Source organism: Carassius carassius, chromosome 25, assembly GCF_963082965.1.
Source record: "Carassius carassius chromosome 25, fCarCar2.1, whole genome shotgun sequence".
Taxonomy (NCBI): Eukaryota; Metazoa; Chordata; class Actinopteri; order Cypriniformes; family Cyprinidae; genus Carassius; species Carassius carassius.
Genome location: NC_081779.1, coordinates 8,549,372 through 8,575,268, shown reverse-complemented (window position 1 = coordinate 8,575,268; position 25,897 = coordinate 8,549,372). Strand labels below are relative to the sequence as shown.

Sequence of the window (25,897 nt, the reverse complement as noted above, 5' to 3'; positions counted from 1 at the left end):
AGCTGTAGAGCTTTTAGAATACACCCTTAAGAGTCGTTAAGGGTTATATAACTGAAAATGGGTAAATTGTTTCTAAAACAACTCCATCCACAGTCCAGCAACATTACTACACTCCAAAACAATGTGCGTCCTACAAATATCAATGCTATAACATGGAATCTTTACAAAAATGTTAGAGTTACAGCAAAAGATCTGCAGGCATCTTAATAACATCTGTGTTTTTAAGTCTATATATATATTGCTGCCCTGTCCACCTTCCGAAGTCCAACTGGACTTCTCGGGAAAATAAAAAAGTAAGGCTGGTCTTGATTTCGTTCATTGGGAATTGGTTGGACCATTGTTTCCTGCAATCTCAAATGTCTTGCTGAAAGGGATGGATCACTGCCTTAGTGCTGTTGTGAGAGGAGATTAACGTTTTTGATAAAAGATTACGAGGCCACATTTATAATAAATGTTACAATATTTTATTCTGAACCTCCCACATGCATAATGAAGCAGGATCCCATAGGGGTTTATGGTGGAACTGCAGGGAACTTTTGGTAGAAATTATAGAAATGTTAATGTAAAATAAATCAAAATTAACAGTTTGCTCTGGCTATCATACAAAAACGAATAATTAAACATCTATTTTCATGCAACATTTTGAACTCTCTCTCTCTTTCTATCTATCTATATATATATATATATATATATATATATATATATATATATATATATATATATATATTTTATATTTGCTTAATGTCATAAAGATTGGAATGTTCACTCCAGTCTTTAAATCATATTTATGCTTTTAACAACCTACAGTATGCTCATGAAATGTCATCTTCACGTGGAGAACTTGTGAGCGCAAGAGTTAGAAGCAGCAAACCTCTCAAGTTTCAGCAGAAGACACATACAAACACTCAGACACTATGTGTCCCAGATTTAAAAATAACCCCCACACCATTAATAAAACACTTTCAGCCATCATCACCTCTGTCAGATGCACATTTGAAATCACATACACATGCATGGGCAAACACACACAGTCTTCACTGATCTTTAAGTGTCTCACACGTCTGCATTCAAACCTGTCCCTTCATTCATCAACACTACATGCACACACACACACACACACAAAGTGTAAAGTTACATGTAACATATAGGTCTTTGGCTTTTGTTCCGACTCCTTCAACTGATCCATGAAAACATAGCATTGTAAATTGTGGAGTAAATACGACAACCGTATTTGCAAAATACAATGAATGAAAATATTTTTGCATGAATTCAAGATTTAAAATAAATTACAACTAGACTATCAAATAAGAAAAAAGAATACACTGTAAATAAATGAAGATCACCTGACCTTCCAAAACAAAAAATTGAAGACATTTAAAACTCCAGACATTTGCACCAGAAACTGAATGAATACAATCTAAGCTACTAAATTAAGACATCAAAAGACACCATAGTGCCAGATTTTGCCCTTTCAGTCTGAAGTTATTTAAACACCTTGTTAAGAGATTAACAGCGGAAATAGCTCATTACATGAAGGGAGAAGATCCACGAAGATCATCTGACAGCCCTACTATTCCAGCTGCTAACGGTATGAACTTTCCTTTGATACAGTATACTATATTAAAACATATTTATGCACAATTATGCCAGCGTTAAAGTATGCTGTCATCTGGCATATGTTAAGTTGTAAGTAAATGTGCAAGTGAGAAATATCGGTCTAGAAATTGTATTAATTTAAAGCACTGGAATGCCAGGAATACCAACTTTATATTTGTTAAAATGTTCAGACAATAAACCTCCTGAAGCTGCTGCATGACTCATGTTGTGGAATGTACTATGAGAATCCCTGAGACAAATTTAACTTTAGAGGAAATATTTCAGCCAAATATTTAAGGTTAGCCTAATTCCATATAAAGATTTTCATTAAATTGGAATGGAACGATTTTCGTTCCATTTTAACAAACTAATAAATTTAAGATGCATATTTTCATAAATGAACCAAGAATGACACTGGTGTAATAATACTAATAAACCAAAGTATTAAATACATAATTGCCATAATTTAATAGAATATTAATAATTTCAATGTCAGTTTAATATTTTATATCTCATACATTAACTAATTAAATCATGAATGTTTCACAGCTAGCCATATTTAAATCATGTTCATACTTGTTAATTGATTAATTTAATAGATTTATAAGAAATACACTTTGAAAACATGATAACGTTATTATTTCAAGTACTTTATAATAAACCTTGCCCCGATTAATTTTCAGTGCCTTATTAGAAATGATTTGAAAATCAATTTGCAGTGTATTTAGTCTTAATCATGAAATTAATATTTACGTTTTTTATTACACACCACATTCCCAACACACATACATGATTACATTACACAATGTGAAAAGTAGTATGTGAAATAAGAAAAGGGGATTTAGAATAGCATACTTCTTTTACTAATTCCACCATAAAAAAAGATATTGTATGGAAAAATAGTATGCTATTCTGAATTTAGCTAAACTCTTGATTATTGTAGCTAAAACAAGATATGATTTACAGTGTGTCCGATTGGCTAGTTTAATGATTAAACCTTTAATTCTAAAGCATGTTTTATTCAAGCAGAACTGGCAGATCAAATGTGTGTGTGAGAGAGAAAGATCAAGTCCATAATCTTTTACTGAGACATGTTGACAGGGTGGTGCCGAATAACACACAGGTTCACAAATTCACTCACACATTCAGACTTTTGAATGAGGGCCGATTTAAACTCTCATCAACGAAGGAACAGCTGCTCCCCAAATATGCTCCCGATATATTAGCCAAGAACATTTCCAAAAAAATCTTAACACTGTATCCTAACCTGCAACTACCAGGAATATAGAAAGGACATTTTGTTCATTGCTTGACGTCTATTTCACCACCATTGCACTGAAGCCCTGACCATTTTAAGATCCCATTTATTCAAAATCTCACTTCACATGCAGTAAATAACCATCAAAAGAACTAGCTTCGCGAATTAAATCCTCATCTCCACAACTCAACTACTCTATCATCATTATTCACTCTCATGTTGTTCCAAAGTTATGTGAAATGATGAATAATGTACAAGCGACTCTTTCCTTATCATGCAATGTATTTCAAGTGTTCTAAAGCCATATGATAGTTTTATATGAAAAACAGACAAATTGTTGGTCACTTATCTCAGTTTTGCTCAATAAATTAAATGTTATTTTTTGATAATTCAAATTAATTGGACAAAACAAATTCCTCCAACCAACTAATCATCAGACCGGTGTATTATGTTTATATAGTTTTTACTTTATTTATTTGTATTAATATTATTAATATAATCATTTTTATTAATAACACTAATTTATGATAATCCATACTCATTTCAAAAAGACATTGAGTACTGCCATCTTAATCCGGTGAAACTGAGAAAAACAAGGTATCTACTAACTAAGTGTCTAAGTGTCTTACAGTAGGTCTTGGTGCACTCATATAGTGTATATTTATGACAATCAACAACTGAAGCAGGATCCAACTGCATGTTAAAAATCTCAAAACCCATTAATAGATGTCCCAGATTAAAGTTCAAAAGCAATCCAATTAATTATGTTAACAAGGTAAATCCATGCAGCACGGTGAAAGAGTCAAAGGTGCAGGCAAACATTTTTAAGAATGCAAATCTAAGCCAAACAGAATGATGTTGTGAACAAACTAGCTAGGTTACAAAGATTAAGGGAACTACAAAGGGTATTAACAGGCCATTACTCAACACCAACATGGAGCAGGTGTGCATGTCTCATGAAAACTCTCAGCACTCGGGTGACAGAGATGTTTGGTGGCAAAACTGAGAAGTACAGACTGTTAGAGTGATGGTAGTGCTAGGAAGAGGCAGGGGCGTCGGACTGGGGGGTAAAGGGTACCGAGTACCCAGGGCCCGAGTACGGTGTACATTTTAGGACATCAAGACCTCAATCATCAAATGAAAAGGCGTCATGCTTCAGACTAAAAGGCTACAGTCATCGGACAAAACGGCATCGCGCCTCTGACTGAAAAGCTTCAGGTCTCCGGAAAAACGACGTCAGATGTCAGGTCTCATACAATTAACGTTAGGTATCAGACGAAACGGACTCAGGCAAAAAGTCATCAGACTAAACGGACTCGGACAAAAAGTCATCAGACTAAAAGGACTCGGACAAAAAGTCTTCAGACGAAACGGACTCTGACAAAAAGTCATCAGACTAAACGGACTCAGGTGGAATATAGCGTTGCCCCGCCCCATGTGACGTCACACGCACGCCGTTCACTGGAAGTGGTATATCATGGTTGATTGATGGCAAAAGAAGGTAAGCAGCGTTTGATATTTTATATTTTAACAGTTTTATTCAAATGTTATATAGGGAAGAGAACATGCTTTTCGAGAGTCTTGTGTGCACGTTTAGAAAGTTAGTTAGCCATATAGCAACTAGCGAGCTTTTATTTTGGCCAAGTAGTAAAGTTACCCTTACGAAAAATAACCATGGTTTTACTATCAAAAACCAAAAACAAACAAAAAACAAATGGTCGATATAGTTAAATCATGGTATCCACAGATTAACATGGTTTTGCTACTAACCATAGTTTAACCATGGTGTTTGTAGTAAAACTGTAGTTATACAAATGGTACGTTAGTCATTACACTAAAAAAAAACGTTACTACACTTTTACTATAATAAAACCACAATGCATTATATATAGAAAAACTTTGTTGTTTCATCTCATAAATAATCATAACAATTATACGTATAAAACTTATTTATTTGTGGCTGTAACTTTTATGAGTATGATTATGTATAACACACAATAAACACCATGCTAAATCCACATGATTTATAATGGTTTATAAGTCTTATATCTTGACATTATTTATTTAAAATATATACAGTATCTTACTATCTTATTGATATTACAATAAATTTGGTTAAAATCAAAAGTATTACATATTACACATTCATCTGATCAGATTTTTGATATGATGGCTGTTTAAGGAAAAATACTATTTTTATTTTCATTATTATTGTTGTAGTTATTTATAGTGGTATTTGCCTGCTTTGAGTAAAGTAAAAAAACAACAATGCCAAGATATGAGACTTGTATTATATCTAAGGGAAACAATCTGTAAGTTAAGTGGATGAATTATATTCATTGCGTATTATAAATCATAATCTTAAATGCTATAACCACAAATAAGTAAATTATACTTACATTATAACACATTAAAACTGTTGTTATGATTACTCATGAGATGATATGACATATTACAAAGTTTTTTTTATAATACATTATGCATTCATTATAATGCCATAAGAATACTCTTATAATTTGTTTTAAATACGGGCTTCATAGGAAGTGTTACCGTTAAGTTTAATCGATAATGTACTTCTTCACTGATGTTATACAATATTCTTGTACAAATGAAAAAAAAAAAATGTTAACAGCATCTAATGCTTTTATCTTGCAGTGAAACGCATCTAAGAAGATGAATAAAATCAAGTTAGCCACAGAGATGGCATCGTCCAAGAGCACAGGCATGTATTTTTCTTTTCTGCATTGGTAAGAACACTATTAACTCAAAGAAAGTATATGTAAACATTTAAACATCATAGACTAATAATGAACAAGAGTGCCGATTAAGTAACAAATATATAAATGAAAACCACCCAAGATCAGTAAACGATCTTTAACTATTACTGTATTTTTTTTATATTAAGGGAGTTCATCCAGAGGCAGTGAGTGAACTGTGTGTCCTGAAACCAGAATCAGTTGGGAAGAATGGAATCAATTCTACCCCATAAAAGGCTTACACAGGTAATTCACAACTCTGTTTGTCTGTGTGCGCACAGGTATAGCTTAATGTCTTCACGACTCATCATTTGTGTTCATTTCTTTAGGTCCCCTTCCAGATGCTGATGTCTTGGCTTCTGGTGCAAAACTAAGTCAGATTAATCCCAAGCCTTTGCTGCCACACATACTTGAGGGCATGTCAAAAGTAGAGTTGTACCTCTTGGCAGTCCACTTTCATACCAATGTCCCCCTATAGCTGCAGGTGTTCCTGATGTTAATTTTCCTTCACGACCTGTGCTTGGTTTTCAGTTTGGCTGTAATTTTAAAATAGTCCAAACGGACGAGTGCATGATCCATCTGAAACATTCCAGTTTGGACTAGTGGAGGTAAAAAGCGCCTCTGCTGAAAACATTGCTCAGGTTCCATTTATGAAAATTCAAAGAGGACTAGCCAAACTTAAAGAGACCCATAAGTACTACTGGCAGGTACAAGGTCAGACTGCAGACACTGGTCTACTCTGGTGTGACTTTGTGACTGACACAAAATCAGATCTCACAATACAGATGATCTGGCGACATGATGCCTTCATAGCATCAATGAAAATACTATTATAACGTTTACCTGGATGTGTATCTTTCAGTGGTATGAATGGACAGATTCTGTTCATATTATAGTATGAACCTAAGATTTATTTTTACATTCATAGTAAATATATACTTTATGTAGTTGAGTAGTATGTAGCATATTTTGTAGTAGATCTTTTGTAACATATTAGATACATCACAAATTATAACAATAAATATATATTGTACTTGCTATTAATTAGAAATATGTACATACCGAGGTGAATACTTTGTTTTGTATTAAATCTTCTGTAATGTATATGATATGCATATTATTTTACTAGTTGTGTATATTTACATTTGATACATTGTATGATATAACAAATAAGATTTTTTCATGAGTTAATATAAAAATACTTTTCATTGTCAACTATTTCATTGTGTCTGTCAAATTATTTTCAGGGACATTTTATTTAAATAATTTCATTATACAAAATATTAAATTTACATTACAATAAAAAAAAGTAAAAACACATTTAATGATGGTAGGTATTAAAGGTATGCACTGCAACTAACTGAAAAGGTAAAAAAAAATTAATAAATAAAAAACTACTACCAAATGTTAACACTGTAACACTACTATTGTAACAATCACAGTCATTCTTAAAAATCTAATGTACTAATATACATTCACTGCTCAAGAAACATCGGTCCCTGATAATAAACCATAAAACAGCAATTATGCCAGATCTGATTAATTCTTCCTGACAAGGTGAGTGGCACAACAGAATCCCAGATGTGTATTTCCTTGACCCTTCTAATCCCCCTTTCCACCAGAAGTCTGAGGCGTGCAGTGGCCTGTGTTTTTTCACAGTCCTGTTTACTGAACTGCTTGGCACATTTGAAAGATGGAAGGATCCGTCTAGCACCAACACTGGAGAGCATATTTTCAATAGTGAACCCCTTGTCTGCCATAACCACATCTCCACTGCACCACACAGAGCTACCCCAACCAGACCTTTGAATGTGGTAGTGCACTTACAGGTCCTTCTCAAAAAATGTGCATATTGTGATAAAGTTCATTATTTTCCATAATGTAATGATAAAAATTAAACTTTCATATATTTTAGATTCATTGCACACCAACTGAAATATTTCAGGTCTTTTATTGTTTTAATACTGATGATTTTGGCATACAGCTCATGAAAACCCAAAATGCCTGTCTCAAAAAATTAGCATATTTCATCCGACCAATAAAAGAAAAGTGTTTTTAATACAAAAAAAAGTCAACCTTCAAATAATTATGCTATGCACTCAAGACTTGGTCGGCAATCCTTTTGCAGAAATGACTGCTTCAATGCGGCGTGGCATGGAGGCAATCAGCCTGTGGCACTGCTGAGGTGTTATGGAGGCCCAGGATGTTTCGATAGCGGCCTTAAGCTCATCCAGAGTGTTGGGTCTTGCGTCTCTCAACTTTCTCTTCACAATATCCCACAGATTCTCTATGGGGTTCAGGTCAGGAGAGTTGGCAGGCCAATTGAGCACAGTAATACCATGGTCAGTAAACCATTTACCAGTGGTTTTGGCACTGTGAGCAGGTGCCAGGTCGTGCTGAAAAAATGAAATCTTCATGAAGTGCTCCAAAATCTCCTGATAGCTAGCTGCATTGACCCTGCCCTTGATAAAACACAGTGGACCAACACCAGCATCTGACATGGCACCCCAGACCATCACTGACTGTGGGTACTTGACACTGGACTTCAGGTATTTTGGCATTTCCTTCTCCCCAGTCTTCCTCCAGACTCCGGCACCTTGATTTCCGAATGACATGCAAAATTTGTCCAAAAGTCCAGTGCTGCTTCTCTGTAGCCCAGGTCAGGCGCTTCTGCCGCTGTTTCTGGTTCAAAAGTGGCTTGACCTGGGGAATGCGGCACCTGTAGCCCATTTCCTGCACACGCCTGTGCACGGTGGCTCTGGATGTTTCTACTCCAGACTCAGTCCACTGCTTCCGCAGGTCCCCCAAGGTCTGGAATCGGTCCTTCTCCACAATCTTCCTCAGGGTCCGGTCACCTCTTCTCGCCACACTTTTTCCTTCCCACAGACTTCCCACTGAGGTGCCTTGATACAGCACTCTGGGAACAGCCTATTCGTTCAGAAATTTCTTTCTGTGTCTTACCCTCTCGCTTGAGGGTGTCAATGATGGCCTTCTGGACAGCAGTCAGGTCAGCAGTCTTACCCATGATTGCGGTTTTGAGTAATGAACCAGGCTGGGAGTTTTTAAAAGCCTCAGGAATCTTTTGCAGGTGTTAATTAGTTGATTCAGATGATTAGGTTAATAGCTTGTTTAGAGAACCTTTTCATGATATGCTAATTTTTTGAGATAGGAATTTTGGGTTTTCATGAGCTGTATGCCAAAATCATCAGTATTAAAACAATAAAAGACCTGAAATATTTCAGTTGGTGTGCAATGAATCTAAAATATATGAAAGTTTAATCATTACATTATGGAAAATAATGAACTTTATCATAATATGCTAATTTTTTGAGAAGGACCTGTATAACTTCAGAGTGGAGTTTCAGTGATGTAGGGCTTTCACAGCAGATTTCTGTACAGTCCAGGATGACATGCAGGTTTGGATTGAACAAATGGTAATTCTCTGGCATTGAGGAGCTTATTTGTTGCTTGGACATCTAAATGGGTACTGGATTCAGGTAATGGTCCTGCTCAGCATGGTCACACTTACCCAGAAAATGTCAGCGATAACTTGATTGACTGAAACAAACAAATATATATTTAATTATAAGACAGAACCATTGTTTTTACAAAATCATTTTATTCAACAACTGGTGTTAGACTCATACAGGTATGTTATAATTAGACCAAGATTTCAATGTAATAGCTTAAAAGAATTCGCTTTACCCAGACGTAAAGTGACCATGGTTTTATTATATTAAAAGTGTAGTAACATGTTTTTTTGGGGTAATGATTAACGTACCATTTGTATAACTACAGTTTTACTACAAACACCATGGTTAAACTATGGTTAGTGTAGCAAAACCATGTTAATCTGTGGATACCATGATTTAACTTTATCGACCATTTGTTTTTTGTTTTGTTTTTTTAAAGTAAAACCATGGTTATTTTTCGTAAGGGTAATTTTACTACTTGTCCAAAATAAAAGCTCGCTAGTTGCAATATGGCTAACTAACTTTTTAAACGTGCACACAAGACTCGAAAATCATGTTCTCTTCCCTATTTAACCTAATTACTGTAACATTTGAATAAAACTGTTAAAATATAAAATATCAGACGCTGCTTACCTCCTTTTGCCATCAATCAACCATGATATACCACTTCCTGTGAACGGCGTGCGTGTTACGTCACATGGGGTGGAGCAACGCTATATTCCACCTGAGTCTGTTTCGTCTTATGACATTTTGTCCGGGTCCGTTTCGTCTGATGACTTTTTGCCTGAGTCCGTTTCGTCTGACGACTTTTTGTCTGAGTCCGTTTAGTCTGATGACTTTTTGTCTGAGTCCGTTTAGTCTGATGACTTTTTGTCTGAGTCCGTTTAGTCTGATGACTTTTTGTCTGAGTCCGTTTAGTCTGATGACTTTTTGCCTGAGTCCGTTTCGTCTGATGACTTTTTGTCCGAGTCCGTTTAGTCTGATGACTTTTTGCCTGAGTCCGTTTCGTCTGATGACTTTTTGTCTGAGTCCGTTTAGTCTGATGACTTTTTGCCTGAGTCCGTTTCGTCTGATGACTTTTTGTCTGAGTCCGTTTCGTCTGATGACTTTTTGTCCGAGTCCGTTTAGTCTGATGACTTTTTGCCTGAGTCCGTTTCGTCTGATGACTTTTTGTCTGAGTCCGTTTCGTCTGATGACTTTTTGTCCGAGTCCGTTTAGTCTGATGACTTTTTGTCTGAGTCCGTTTCGTCTGATGACTTTTTGTCCGAGTCCGTTTAGTCTGATGACTTTTTGCCTGAGTCCGTTTCGTCTGATACCTAACGTTAATTGTATGAGACCTGACACCTGACGTCGTTTTTCCTGAGACCTGAAGCTTTTCAGTCAGAGGCGCGATGCCGTTTTTTCCGATGACTGAAGCCTTTTAGTCTGAGGCATGATGCCTTTTCATTTAATGACTGAGGTCTGAGGATGTCCTAAAATGTACACCGTACCCGAGGCAGGGGGGGGCCCTTAGAAGTCAGTTTTCTATACATACATATACATGCACTAACATTTGTATAGCATTTATGTACAACTAAAAAAGTTCCTGTGCAAAACTAAACTTGTAGTTAGGCGCTGGTTTGGTATAAAAAAGTCATTTTCATGCTGTGCAGGGCCCCACACCCCTCTCGAATCAATGCAAATGGTACGACCCGCAGGTCAGGTGCTTCTGCTGCGGACCCGCGGTGATTGAATCAGTTGATGATGAGACAGGAGCTGGAGTGAGCCGTGAAGAGTCATGTCTCTCCTTAAGAAAGGAAAATCAGGGGCTCAAAAACGAAAAGAGAAGCAGAATAAAGAGAGAAGGGCAAATGAGGGCAAGCAGTTGCTCACAAATTTTTTTGAAAAGAGAGGTGAGCTCCAAATGCATCATCAAGCATTGACATTGTTTTAACATAAATATCTACTCCCGGTAGAATAGCATACATTTATGTTTGCATTTATGAATAATATACCAATACTTTATAGTATCACACCCTTCATAGCGAGCAAACAATGTTTCTGATTATTACATGGCTTGGCTGAATTCCAATGTAGAATGCGGTCTGTTATTTCTTGATAACAGACCGCTGCGAAGTATAACAGACCGTTGCCATGAAAAACAGCGCGTTGCTATGGACGCGGAACGGACTATTTTCTTTGGCGGAAGCAATACAATCGTTTTTAAATCAATAAACTCCTTTTTAAATCAATAATTCGTGGCAAATTATTTATTTATTTTGTGGGTAGCCATGTAATAAGCGGGATAATGTATAGAGAGGCGGTCGTTATAGCGAATAACAACCCCGACAGGCTGAACAGGACCCCGACACGAAGCGGAGGATAATGTAATCTAACGTTATACATTATCCCTTACGTAAATAACAGGGAGTGAGAAGCAGACGGAGCTCAACACACTGCCAGTCCAGGCAGCTGCCTAAACGCTTGTCTCCTCTTCTGCCGGATTTCTCCCCACTCTCAGAGTCAGAAGTTTACATGAAAACACTGTATATTTCCCTCCATTGTCAAAATCTAACACCCGCGAAAACACAGATCGTTAGCGCCTATTTTACCGCATTGTTATGCAAATTAGCTCGCACACGCTCTTACATTAAGTACAGGATTGTTCTCAGTATAATAATGCACATCTTAATGATTGAAAAATGACTTATTTTAAAACATAATTCAAAGACTGAATGTCTAGTTTGGCGGTTAGTTTACCCTGTGATTCTATAGTCTAGTCTGCATTTATTTTAAACAGACAAATAATCATCAATTATCTTGTACTTAGCCTACACTTTAAAAAAAAAAAGGTATTGTGACAATAAAGGATATTTTAGCAACCATTTGAAGCCATATATTTCAGTTTCAGAGTCAGACCCTGCAGCAGCAGGCCCCTCATCATGGCTAGGTGAAAGCAGTGACAGTGAGGTGGATGTGAGTGTGACAGTGAGACAAGGTGAGCTTTTTAACACTTAGTAATTAGTAATTAAGTGTTAAGAGGAAATAAGCAAAATTAGTACATTGTTATTGTACACATTTAAACTTTAAAGTGTAATTACTAATTACAGTTTAAAGTTTAAAGTTTAAATGTGTACAATAACAATGTACCCATTTTGCTTATTTCCTCTTGTAGCAGAGGCAGAAATAGAAGATGAGATTGATATTCATATAAGTGATCAGAGGGAAAGTGAAGAATGTGATGAAGGTAGTCAGGAGCAGGAGGACAGAGCTGAAGAGGAAAGAGAAGAGAATGAGAGACTTAGGGATACTGGAGAGGGATTGTCAGAGGACCCAGGATTATGGCCAACAACTCTTACTGATAAGCACAGGAAAACTATTGTTCAAATGCTAGCAAAAAACTGGACTTTAAAGACCTGATCAGCAAATTTGCGCATGCAAAGACCCGTCAATGGGCATTTAGTAAAAACTGACATTATTTAGTTTGTGTTTCAGACCAAAGTTTTTCTCATTTGGTATGGTCATTTTCAGAACTGCTTTACAGTATATTTGATTTAGTCCAGGTTTGGACCTGCTAGACCTTTTGTCATCTCAGTAAGTAGTACTTTCGACAATAAAACAAAAATATATTAATCAGAGTGTGGCCTATTTTGTTTACATTTTAAGTGTTTTTATGATAAAAATGCAATACCTTACCCATTGGTATCACTATGGTATTGGGGGCCCAGCAAGATGGTTTGTACCCAGGGCCCAAAATTTGGTGCTACGCCCCTGGGAAGAGGTTATCTAATTAGATATAGGCTAATGAATGGAAACAGATGCAAGACTCAGCTAAGGTCTCTGCTGAAAAATCCATCTTATGGTAGTTTCTAACTGGTTCAACCTGGCCATTACAGAACCAGCCAACACGCTCCAAAAACAACATTAAACTGGGAGCTGATTTGTTGCTGTTCCAAGATAGTCTCTAGCACATAATTATTTAACTAATGACCATCTTAGACCAGCTACCATGGTCCACAACATTTACCATCTTAAACGTGATTTTCCATCACGTAAAGTGCGGCAGATTAGCCATCTGTATTTGTGACTATTTCCTCCTCAAACTCTCGTAAGCGAATTAGTCAAACGTGAATTCTTGAGGAGTCATGCTAATATATGCAAATTACTGTATGTTTTTTTGGGGGAGGGGGGTGGCTACAAAGAGTAATTACGGATAAAAGAATTGTACAGGTCACGGTAACCATGTTGTCTGACTTCAGTAAAATTAGCATTCAGTTTTTACTTTAAGACCATAACAGAGTAAAATGTTTAATCCATGACAGTGTAGTACTGTAATAACTTTGGTATTTTGACAGAAAACGTTTAAAATGATAATAACATTTTATATTTTGTAAGGGTAACAAACAGCAGACATATACCTGCTGTACTTTGGAGTCCAGGGGCTTGATATCTAGTAATAGACCAATCCTACTGCAAAACTTCGGGCCTCAATTACAGTAATATAACAGTATTATTTAAAAGGATCACATTTGAAGCGATGCGTGTTGTAGTTCTTTCATATATTTTATTTTTGCTTAACATAAATGACTCTGTTAGTCAAGTAAATGACAATATGGATATGTAATGAATATCTAGATATAATCCCTTTATTCGACAGGACATAATTTTTTCTAAATCGTAGCCTTCATTCAGTAGTTTGTATATTTATACTGTACAGATTTTATATATTCTTATGATATACAAGATGTTAAGCTCGCAACATATCCAAGCCTCGTTTAAATTGTACACTTTTGATCAAAACCTCTGCCTTTTTTTAAACACTCAAAACACACACATATGTTCACTCCTCCAAAACCTAGGACAAACATATACAGGTCATGACGACAAAATGGACACAACCAACACCTTGTGGACAAATGGAAAGATACTGAAACAATTTTCAAAACATTACCGTAAACTTTTACATATAACTCCCATGGGATGTTACTCTTTATTATACAATCTTTTTCATAATTTAATTTGGTTGATTTGTTTTATAAGACTAACAGAATTCCTAACAGCCCATTTCTCGCCTCCATGTTCTGCTAAGATTAGCAGCTTTACATACAGCTTTCCTCTAATTTTCCATACAATTATGCAGTATCTTTTAATTGCAGTAGTTTTGATGGCGGAATGGGAACAATAATGGAATTAAGGAGGATAAAACTTTTTCAGAACTGGACCCAGTTCTCAGAAGAGGGTTCTTGGTGTGAAGCTGGAGGAGGAACAGTGCTGAAAGAATGAAAGAAGTAGTAATATCTGAGTACAGGAACATTTGTAATAGTCAAGAATCAAGGTCACTAATCATATTACCTTGCAGAGCTAGAGAAGTCACCCCACAGGTCAGAGCTGATGTTTGACTGAACCACAATATTAGAGTTACTGCTGTCCAGTTCTAATAAACATTCTAAAAGTAGAAAAAGAAAGTGAGGTCCAATAAAATATATATTTATATATAGAAAAACAAAAGTACTATGTTATTAAAAATAATGGTCTATAAATCATATCTGTATAATTCAGTTGTGTCTGTCTTTATGTGCATTAGTGCACCCCACTGCATGTAGAGGGGGTTAACATATTAAAGGAATAGTTCATCCAAATGTGAAAATTGTCGGAATGTCACCCACAGGCCATCCAAGATGTAGATGAGTTTGTTTCTTTATTGGAAACAGATTTGTAGAAATGCATCATTGCATCACTTGCTCACAAATGGATCCTTTGCAGTGAATGGGTGCCGTCAGAATAACTGACAAGCATGTTTGTAATAAACAAAATTATCATTATGCTGTCTCCAGTTAAAAAAGTAAAAAAAAAAAAAAAAGGTCCATCCCGTTGTCCTCTCACATCAAAACCCTAGATGTTAAATTCTTTAATGTTTGATTTTTTTCACCTTACAAAACATTCATTTGTGGACTGAAGTTGCATGGATTACTTTTAGATTATTGTGATGATGTTATCAACTGTTTGGACTATCATTTTGATGGCACCCATTCAACTGCAGTGGATCCATTTGGTGAGAAAGCATATAATGCTGAATTTCTCCAAATCTGTTCCAATGAAAAGACTAACTCATCTACAAAATCATTAACTGGCGTAAATGGGTAAACAATTCCTTTAATAAAAATACATGGTCAGAATTCATATTGTACATTTTCAGAATGTATATGTATTTACCTAATCCATGACATCAAATTATGTTTTAGTTTATATTTAAGCAGTAATTAGGTCAAATGATGTACCAGGTTGTGCTCCTCCTGATGGCTGTACTGTGTTGTGATTGGATGGAGGAGGAGGGGCGATCTTTCCTCCTGGAGGTGGAGGGAGGAGCCCCAGGCCTCCTGAGCTCTGGGGGCGGGGCTTGTCCCTCTTTTTACCTTGCTAAATACAAAAAAAAAAATTCTCTAATTTAACCCAAACCCATGTTTACTTGTGATATGAGAGCATGAAAAATCACAGTATATTCTTCTGAAAATGTATTGATGCTTGACTATAAGGCCATAATCTGATTATTACCATTTCTTTATTTTTTATCTAATACCAAAAGCAGTTTTTAGCTGTTTTGCACTTTAGTTTAGTTTTACCCCGATATTCAGTGTGATGGTCTGTCCCTCTTTGAAGCCTAGATCCAGTTTGGGTCCTGAGTCTGAACCCTCAGAACTTTTGATCTCATTCTCCTGTTTCACCCACCTTACGGAAAAACAGAAGGAAAGATTAATTTTTTTTTTGTTTTTTTTTTAACTAAACACACAAAAAATAAAGGTTGTGTATTGGCACTGGTAGTTGCATGAAGAACCTTCATAGAAACATTCGATTCCAAAAAAAGTTTTTTTATTCATCTTTTTCCTGAATTCCTAAGAAAAAAACTGTTCTTTTAAGAACTACTCATGAATGGTTCTTTGGGGAACCAAAAATGGTTCTTCTATGGCATCATTGCACAAAAAAAAAAAAAAAAAAAACCTTTTTTTAAAGAGTGTACATGCTAAAAGGGAATGTTATGCCACAAAGAAACTACGAACATCTATCTGCTTCCAAGATGTCACTACAAATACAAAAGCATTTCCAGTCATAGACATTCACATGTCTTTTGATGGAAACTTACTTGAAATGGTCCTGCAGTGCTACATTGAAGTCAAAAGAATCACCTCGGTCTCCAAACCCAACACCAATGAATGCATTCCGACCTAAAATACAGGCAGCAAGGATAATGCATGTGAAAACTTTAATATAGAAGTATAACTTATTTGCGATAAATTCCATTATGACAGGGCATGCAAAATAAGATGATAGACTAACCACTGTCATCCTGAATTCGGAGAACGAAATAGCGGCTGGAATCGCCGACTGTCTCCACTGCAATGCCAGGAAACTCCTGTACCGGCGCTTGAGCAAACAGCTCACCTGAGGACAATGATTTAAAAAAGAATAACCAAGAGCTTCTTTTGACGCTCAAATGTCTTTGAGAGTCATCCAATCAAACATTTGGGTAATTTATTATTATTTTATTTTATTTTTTTGGATCAATCTGCAAATTTCTAACCTGAGACTTTGTCCTCCAATTTGATATAAGCGACCTTCCCCTTTGCAGTTATGCGCATACGGCCGGTCCAGTCAGGAGTGTCTAACTTCCAGTCAGCCGCCCTGCGATTATCACAGCACAAATGTAATTTCAAGTCCATCCAATTAAGTGTTTTTCACAACTGCAGATGTTTTTTCTTTTTTTTCTGTGGAAAGATCTTTTGTATGAGCTTAACAACAAAAATAAGATATTCTTTTCTGGTGTAGTCAAAAATTCAGGACAGCAATGACTAAAATAAAGTGACTGTCACAAAAATAATACTGGATGTGAATATTCACCCTGCTCGTTTTCTATAAGCATGTTACTGATCTTTCTGTGAACAGTTCATCCAGGTTTCTTTTTTCCCCCTTCTGACCTTGTACATTTTCATTTTAATCTGGTCAGTGACTGGTGAAAATGACCAAAAGACAGTGGCATTAAAAACATTTCCACAGTTTATGGGAAATCCCGCAGTATTATTGCAATTTTCAGAACCATTACAAGCCTTCAAGCTCCTCATGAAGGAATACAACTGGGATTTCTCCTCTAAAATGTGTGCCAGTGAATTATCACATTCTCTGTGGGCAAGAGTTTTTAGGACTAATTATACCGTATATAAACTGGATCACATACACGACCCTGAAAACACACATCTCACATAAACACAATAACATATAACAGAATAATGCATATGCGCGATGGTCTATGCACTTGAGATGAAATAATTCCTAAATGTAATAAAATTTTCATTTGCTTATTCTAGACCACTTCCTATTAATGTTGAGTCGTGAGCTCGTAGTCAAACACCTCGAGTATCTGACATCACAATATGTTTTTCTTTCTATCAGCAGAACTGTATGATAAACCAATGACAATACGCTGCCTCTGCGCCACAACAATGCGCATAATAATAAAAAATGCTATAGTTGCATGATTTATTATCAAATATCGTTCGTAATAGCAGTATAGTGCTGATACAACCAAGACAAAATTGTACGCCAACATTATTTACAGAACAGACACCTGCCACGAGCTCAGGCCCGCACAATCTTTAATTTACCTGTAACCGCGATTCGACGCACGCGGCGGGATGCGGTAAACATTGACATCTGGTTTCACGCACAGAATAGACTCGTATTCCACTTCGGACGCCATCTTGAACTGATTTCAGTGGATGTGAGTAATATTTTTGTCTTCATCCAATTTGTTATTGCGGGCCAGCCGCTTCCACGGGCATTGGAGCGTCAGTGACGTCAGTGATGCCTCAGGCACGAGCTTGAGAAACAAGCGTCACGCGTCATCAGATCTGAGGGTGAATGGATCGACTCGTTGTTATAGAAACCGGGTTCAGTGCATTCGCAACCATGATGTCGGGATTAGCGGATTTGTCAAGAGATTGTCTTTAGTATAGGCAGATGTGAGGCTTTATTACTTACTATTGGAGAAAGCGTAACGGCTAACTTGGATCACGTGTGCCGTAATAACCAATCACATTACAGCCTTGCCGTTATTGAATTTAAATTCAGAGTTGTGCGACGCTCAATCGCAGTTTACGGATACCATAGGAATGAATGAATGGGAAGTGCCGTAAAATGTACCCCACCTGTCGCAAAAAGTCAGTGACTTCTACTATATTTTCGTGGTAATCTCTAAAAAAAAATGTTTAATCCAAAAGTATTGTTTAGTGTAAAACATGTTGTAGATTAGCAGATGCTGTCGATTCATTCAATGCTAAGCCGTTTTCTCTAAAAAGCTGTTTATTCTACGTAGTGAAGCCACTCCTCCATTGACATCCATTCAAAACTCCTTTCCCACGTACTGGCAATCCGAAAGCGTTTGCTTTAGTCGTTACGCTTTTTCGGCTAATTGTTGCGAGCTTATCTTCTTGCCTTTGATTTGTCATCGCCTGTTCGTGTCCACAAGTAGAGGATTTGACGATCCCTTTAAATTCACAATTTATATATTGTTTGTTTATTGTATATTATTTATTTGTTAAGGGCTTTAATGCAAACAATAAAATAAAAAATAAAATAAAAAAAATCCGGCACGTTTGTTTACAATTGTTCGTTTCGGTTTCAACAACTGATCTATATATGACAACTGTCTATGATGACAACCAACGTAAACCACAAAGCCACGCCCTCTCATAAATATTCACTAACCAGCGGAGAAGTGTTTATAATTCCATTGCAAACCGTCACTCCCATCTCATGAATATTCAGTAAGAGGCTTTGGCTGCGTTTATTTTTTGACAGGTAGCCGTAAACGGAAGCGGAAATTTCCGCTAGACTCTGGAAAAGACTTTCATCTTCTCTCCCAAAAAGGTTGGTTTATTAAAAAAAAAAAAAAAAAAAAAAATATATATATATATATATATATATATATATATATATATATATATATATATATATATATTATATCCATCAGTCAGAAAATCTATCCTCGAGGTATTGTAAGATGCGATGCTCTTTGTAAACCTAAGACGCAATGTATAATAATGCATTATTATCCTCCTGTTTAAAGCGATGGCTCTTCGTTCATCAAATCAAAATCTGCTTTTGCAGGTGTGTCAGATTACAGGCAGGGCACGATCAGACTTGTATGATGCGACATTATCGCAGTTTATTGTATATGACACCGCACTAGTGCTGGATTTTCGTGTCTGTTATAGTGATTTTCATCATATGATGCTTTCAAGCACACATACCTGATAGGTGTTTGGTTTCTGCAGCAATGGTAAGATGTCTATCTGTCCTACTGCTAAATAGATCAAGAAGCATTCGGATCACAAAGCAATTGGCAAATATTAATAGTTCAGGCTGTATTTTCTTCAGAAAATAGCATAAAATCATGCATTATTTCAATGGCAGGATGATGCTGTTTGAAAAGATGTTGCCTGTTGATGTTTCTGTTACGAAAGTATTCTATAGCTAATGCAAATATAAAATGCTGTTGTAAATACCAGAGAGTAGCGTATACATAATATATATAGAATCAGAAAGAGCTTTATTGCCAAGTATTTTTAACCAAAAATATACTACATTTGTATGTACAGGCTTGCTATCTAGATTAAATCGAATAAAGAATAACTCTTTCTTTAAAACAGCAGTTTGTTACAGAGTTTGTCCCCGTGTTTATGATTCATAGGCTATAAAGTCCACATAGGGAAAAGCTCATGGACTGAAGTGACTGTCAGCAATTTGAGCAATTTAGTCAACAGCCCACTTCTTTTTTATTTATCAGGTAAGTGGAGCAAAACTTGTGTAAGCTTATTTTATTTTATCTAGTTGCCAACTCATTTTCATTTAACTTGATAGACTAAAATAACTAAAACTAAAATACAATATTATATTAAAGATACAAATGGCAAAACCATACTGCAAAATTGCTTAAAACTAAAATTAAAATAAAAAAAAATTATAAAAATTTTTTTTTTATAAAATTATTATAAAAACTCTGTTTCCTAATTATCAAAGTTATCAAACAATGATTCTGATATGTGATATAAAAGAAGGGAACATATTTGTCATAGAATATAATGTGGATGTTTTTCAAAAAATGGCTTTCTTGAAAAGGTCTAGGACAAAACAGCCATCATGACTCACTCAATGCTGCGACGGCAACTGAAAAACCTTGTTCAGAACTTCTCTGAGGCAGAGGTCAAGGTGAGTTTGACTTGCCTTTATATCACAGAGTTTATACTCAGTCTTTTATCATCTCTCTTAAGTCGACCCTGTTTAAGTTTCAAGGTGAGACAAATGCATCACTTTTGTCACTTATATTTATCAGATTTAATTAGTCATATACTGCCTCCGTGGTGGATGTGTTGTGTAGGTTCGAGAAGCGACTTCTAATGACCCCTGGGGGCCATCGAGCTCCCAGATGTCTGACATCTCAGATCTAACCTACAATGTGGTGGCCTGTAACGAGATTTTGAGCATGCTCTGGAAGCGTCTCAATGATGACAAGAATTGGAGGCACATGTACAAGGTGAGTGAAGGAGAGAACTGAAGAGAACAGTCGTCAGGTTTAAGGAACCAGATTCTTTACTTGCTTGCCTGCTCAGACGTATTATATATTTATAGCAAGTGATCATTTATGCGACTCTGTCGTGCAGCTGATCATGTTACCTGATCAGTGGCCGGCTTTTTCCTGTAAGCAGGACCAGTGTTGCTTTCATTGCAGTGTTTGATTATGTGCACGCAGGATTTTCCATTCAGCTTCACATGATGTTTCTTCCTATTTGTGTACTTATGGCTTTTGTAGTAAGAGAGATCGAGTTACACTTTATATTTAGTCATGTTTGCTAGTGAAACATCCCATAGAATTACTCTGTCCAAAAACACCCTAATATGTATTATTTTTATTATTAGTAGTAGTAGTATTTGTAACAACAATAATAATAAAACACCATTTAAACAATATAAGTGGTAAAATAGTATTACCAGGCCTGTAACATGTATATTAAATTGATCAAAATCGCAGTAAAGAGTTAAAAATGTAATAAATATGTATATTTCAAATAAATTCTGTTTTTCTAAACTGTATCATGGTTTCTTGAGCAGCAAATCATCATATTACAATGATTTCTGAAGGATAATGTGACACTGAAGAATGACTGCAAAAAAATCAGCTTTGCTATCACAGGAATAACTTACATTTTGAAATATATTAAAATAGAAAACAGTTATTTTAAAGTGTAGTAATATTTCACACTGTTCTGTTTTGATCAGCGTTGTTCAGCATAAGAGATTTCCCTTAAAAACTAAAAAAAAAAAAACTTAACTTGTATGTATGAAGGAATGTTAAAACACCTGACAGATCATGTTTTCTCTTCTCTTCTTCTACAGTCTTTAACCCTTCTTGAATATCTGTTGAAAACGGGGTCTGAGCGCATCCCTCAGCAGTGTCTGGAGAACATTCACATTTTCAAAGTCCTGACAGAATATCGCTTCACAGACAAGGATGGAAAGGACCAGGTACTGCAAAATATTGGATTTTTTTTTACACCCATTACATTAATAATAGAAGAGAAAGGTCTGAAAGCTTGTCACTAATGGATTTACACTTTGTAGGGGGTGAATGTGAGAGAAAAGGCTAAGATAGTGTTGGTGCTGATTGAGGATGAAGAAAAGCGGAAAGAGGAGAGAGATTTTGCTATGAAGACAAAAGACAAGCTGACAAAGGCTCCCAGTGGTAAGACTAACCACGAACCAAGAGCAATAAAGAAAACAGCCATGGAGCATTTGTTTACAACTGAATTCTTGTTGCACATCTGATGTCTTGCATTTAGAAGCTTTAGAAAGTTTGCATCAGATTAAACTTTAAATGTAATACAATTTATTGTATATATTTTGCATGTTAATTAAAGAGACAGTGCACCCTAAAATAAAAACTCTTTCATGATTTACTCGAGCTTGTCATGACTGTTCCATATAATGTAAGTGGGTAGAAAGTTGGAAACTGTCCACTGTTGAAGTGGAAATCTCCAAAAAGGATATAAGAAGCGCCTAGAAAGTTACACACACAAATTGTTAAATTTGAAAAGTTAAATCAACTATATTTACCACCCACTTCTGTTGAATTTCTTTTTGAACCTTAGACGCGTTCACATTTGTAACATCGAAATTCTAAATATATACACTATATAATTAAACAAAAAAGGTTTTAAAGTCTTTTATGCTCTTATTATTTGATTAAAACTGATATTATGAAATAATCGTACAATTTAAAATAGGTATTTTCTATTTGAATATATTTAAAAATGTTATTGAAAAAAAAAGTGTTGTGACGTAGCCAAGTAAGATGCTCGCAAATAATTTTTAATAATTTTTTTTTTTTTTTCTTAGGATTCTGGAAATGAATGGAAAGTTAAAAAGAAATTTGTTTGAAATAATTTTGTAGCATCAAAAATGTCTTCTCTTTATTGTTTAAAAAATATATATATATTCAACATTTTTAATTTCACACCACAAACCTTTGAATGGTAGTGTTTTTTTTTATTTAAAAAAATTTTTTTCTCATATTTTATCTCAGCATCCTCCGCTACAGGACCAGATAAAGAAAAAGCAGAGATCCCGGCGTATACAGGGCTGCCATCACTGGACAACATTCCATCGGTGGCTGACCTGACCGCCGCTATGGCCAAGAAGAAGGAGGAGCAGAAACGTCTGGAGGCCGAGAGGAAAGAGGCAGAGAGATGGGTGAGCGAAATGGAAACTTTATTAGAGGATTGTTGAGTATGAATACATTATCTGACTCTTAACTATTATCAGACTGTCCAAGCTGATATAATGGAAATTTGTGGATTCAGGCTAAGGAGGGTGACACAGAGCCAGATCTTTGGGAAAAAGCAGTGACAGCAGCACCTCCATCCGACTCGGACCCCTGGGGAGCCCCATCTGATGCATCCAACGAATCCGCCCCTGCTACCAACGACCCTTGGGGGCCACCGTCTGATGATTCAAAGGAATCCAGACTAGCTACCAATGATCCTTGGGCTGAATCTGTTGATGGGACGAACGGATCTGCACCTGCATCCAGTGATGCATGGGGAGCATCTGCTAGTGCCAAGAAAGATTCTTCACCTGCTTCCAGTGATCCCTGGGGAGGATCTACGAATGTAGAGAAAAGTTCTCCACCTGCTGCGAATGACCCATGGGGCGAATCTGCTGGATTTTCAGAGGATAAAGCCCCGTCAACAAACGATCCCTGGGGGGCCTCACCTGAAATGGTGAAAAACTCTGATGCAGCAGTGTCAGATCCTTGGGGAACACCTGCGGTTAGAATACAGAATTCAGCACCTGCAACCTCTGACTCCTGGGGGGCGCCATTAGAAGCATCATCAGTTACATCTGATCCATTTGGTGATGGTTTAAAAGTAGATAATGACCCTTGGGGCACAGCAGGTAAGAGAGTGACTGGACTGAAGAACCAGAGAGGTACAACACACCTCAGTGTCCACTAATAATTAGTTTTTTATTGTCTGAATGAGAATTAATTCAAAATGTAGTGAACTTAAGCAATCGTGCTAAAGTTTGGGGTCAGTAAGGTTTTTTTCTTTTTATAAATTTATACTTTTATTCAGCAAGAACACGTTAAATTTGACAAGATTTTTACAAAATATTTATTTCAAATTAATTCTTGTTATTTTGATCTTTTTATTTATCAAAGAATCCTGGGAAAAAAACTATCATGGTTTCCACAAAAAAATATTAAGCAGCACAACTGTTTTTAACATTTCAATGTAATTATTGAGAACCAAATCAGCATATTAGAATGATTTCTGAAGGATCATGTGATCTACTTGAGCTACTGAAAATTCAGCTTTGCCATCACTGGCAAATTATATATATATATATATATATATATATATATATATATATATATATATATAAAATGCAGCCTTGGCGAGCATAAGGCACTTCTTTTAAAAACATTATAAAATCTTACAGTCCACAAACTTGTGAATGGTAGTGCAAATGTAGATTACAACAGGAATTAAACAATATTTTGAGAAGGCGTTGTTGTATGTAAAAAAAATATAATTAAATTCTAATCGTATTACTTACTCCCAGCATCTTCACCCCCTGCTGCGTCTGACCCCTGGGGTGCCCCATCAGCTCCAACTGATGACCTTTTCGGTGATGGAGGCAGACCAGATCCTTGGGGTTGTTCTTCTGAGAATGGTACTTTTGGAACAGGTTTCTTTTTCTGTTGGTTCCTGCAGTCTCAAAGCTTATTTTTCATGGTCAGTTTTGAAGTAAAATCTCAAAATCTCAAGCTCTCATCTAATCTATTTGCTGAGATTTTACAAAGTCTGCAATGTTCAAGTAGTTGAATCTATAGAAGAGCTTGTTTGAGACACTTGTAAACAAGATTTCTGTTTCTGTTTAAAATTCCTCTTTGAGTTCTATCCAATTTCAGATTTTACATCACTGAATATCTAGAGCATTCAAATTTTGTTCTTAGCACTTTGTTCTTTACAGCAGTTAATTTAATATAAGAATCTTTTGTAACTTTGTAATCTTTTTGTATTATAAATATCTTTACTGTCACTTTTAATGAATGTATTGCATGCTGAATAAAAGTGTTCTGTTATTAGAAAACATCTTAATGACTCCAAACCTAACAAGGTAATATATAATATAAAGCAAGGCTCATTTAAACTGCTTTCTCTTGTTTCAATAGCACAAGGTCATTAAGATTTTTGTCTTACTGTATTTTTATTTTTATTTTTCTCTATCAATAGGTGACACTGCTGATGAGCCTAAAAAGCCAGCGTCCTTCCTCGGAGAAGGTGCATCATTGGTGGACTTGGACTCTCTTATGTCAGTCAAGCCCAAACCTAAACAGCCCCCTCTCAACTCCATCCCCACCCAAAAAGCCCCGGGTAAGGAGGGCTGAGAGAGAAAGAGAGAGACATTGATAATAAGAGCAAGAAAGTGAACGAGAGACATTGTATAGTAGCTGTATATTTTTTGAGTATTTGTGATGCAGTATTTTTCAAGCCCAGAGTTCATATAGTGATGTGGAACAGAACCTGTACGTAGTTGATGTAGATCCCATTTCAACCTTCTTTATCTCTGCTTCTATATGCTATCCATTTCCTTTCTCCCTCCCTCCCCATTACCCATCATCTCTTTTTGTTTGCACTATCAACTCTCAACTTTCCAGGTTTTTTGTCAGAGGCAGGCATGAGCAGGACTTTGGGCGGCAGCATATCCAAGGCAGGCGGTTCTACTGCACACCCAAATTATTTAGCTTTTAACTCCACGACTCACTGTTCAAATGGCCTGTCCCTAAACACAGCCTTCGGGGTGCCTGTCGCCCATATGGCATCTCCTACCCAGAATACCAGCCATTCAGCTTTGACTATGTCCAACATATGCTTTTCCATGGCTAGCCCTAGAGTGGCACATCCCAGCACTGCAGGTACTCTTATTGGTAAATTGTGTCCTGTGTCCCTCACAGGAGCAGTTGCCCCACAAGCACCAGCTCATCAGCAACTGGTTTGGGGCACTGGGGCTGCTGGGAAAGGAAATAACATTTTTTGAGTTCTCCATCAAGCATCCATTCATCCCTAGCCTTCTCTTTTCCCCACCCCCTTCATCAATCCTAGTTGATGATGTGTGTATAAGTGTGTGCAAATATTTATATATTAATGAGCAACAGTATACCGTAAGTATATAAAACAATATACTTTCTGTTTTGGGGAAAAAAGGCATGCATACTCCGGTCT

At 36.3% G+C, this 25,897-nt stretch overlaps 2 protein-coding genes and 1 long non-coding RNA gene across 7 annotated transcripts; 2 read left to right on the top strand and 1 right to left on the bottom strand.

Moving 5' to 3' along the window:
* Positions 1 to 5,493: 5,493 nt before the first annotated feature.
* LOC132104654 (uncharacterized) lies at positions 5,494 to 6,110 on the top strand. The gene is made up of 3 exons (XR_009423565.1): positions 5,494 to 5,580; positions 5,764 to 5,856; positions 5,940 to 6,110. It is a non-coding gene; the product is annotated as an uncharacterized LOC132104654 (long non-coding RNA).
* A 7,496-nt stretch (positions 6,111 to 13,606) lies between these two features.
* necap1 (NECAP endocytosis associated 1) lies at positions 13,607 to 17,965 on the bottom strand. Its single transcript, XM_059509300.1, has 8 exons — positions 17,717 to 17,965; positions 16,639 to 16,739; positions 16,395 to 16,499; positions 16,201 to 16,282; positions 15,683 to 15,788; positions 15,341 to 15,479; positions 14,415 to 14,508; positions 13,607 to 14,333 (listed from the first exon to the last, which is right to left on the bottom strand). The coding sequence occupies exons 1-8, from the start codon at positions 17,809 to 17,811 to the stop codon at positions 14,273 to 14,275; spliced, it is 783 nt and encodes a 260-aa protein (XP_059365283.1). The 5' UTR covers positions 17,812 to 17,965; the 3' UTR covers positions 13,607 to 14,272.
* A 2,253-nt stretch (positions 17,966 to 20,218) lies between these two features.
* Positions 20,219 to 25,888, top strand: epn1b (epsin 1b). Of its 5 annotated transcripts, none has more exons than XM_059509296.1 (9): positions 20,219 to 20,321; positions 20,491 to 20,646; positions 21,507 to 21,635; positions 21,732 to 21,852; positions 22,693 to 22,859; positions 22,970 to 23,564; positions 24,234 to 24,344; positions 24,908 to 25,048; positions 25,333 to 25,888. In XM_059509296.1, exons 1-9 carry the CDS (start codon positions 20,253 to 20,255, stop codon positions 25,710 to 25,712), a joined length of 1,869 nt encoding a protein of 622 aa, XP_059365279.1. In that variant the 5' UTR covers positions 20,219 to 20,252; the 3' UTR covers positions 25,713 to 25,888. The 5 variants fall into 5 exon arrangements, 4 of the variants coding, with proteins under 4 accessions (XP_059365279.1, XP_059365282.1, XP_059365280.1 ...); XM_059509299.1 differs by lacking the exon at positions 25,333 to 25,888 and adding an exon at positions 24,761 to 24,791 and having other exon boundaries at positions 24,908 to 24,926; XR_009423507.1 differs by lacking the exon at positions 25,333 to 25,888 and having other exon boundaries at positions 24,234 to 24,791; positions 24,908 to 25,009.
* Positions 25,889 to 25,897: the final 9 nt, after the last annotated feature.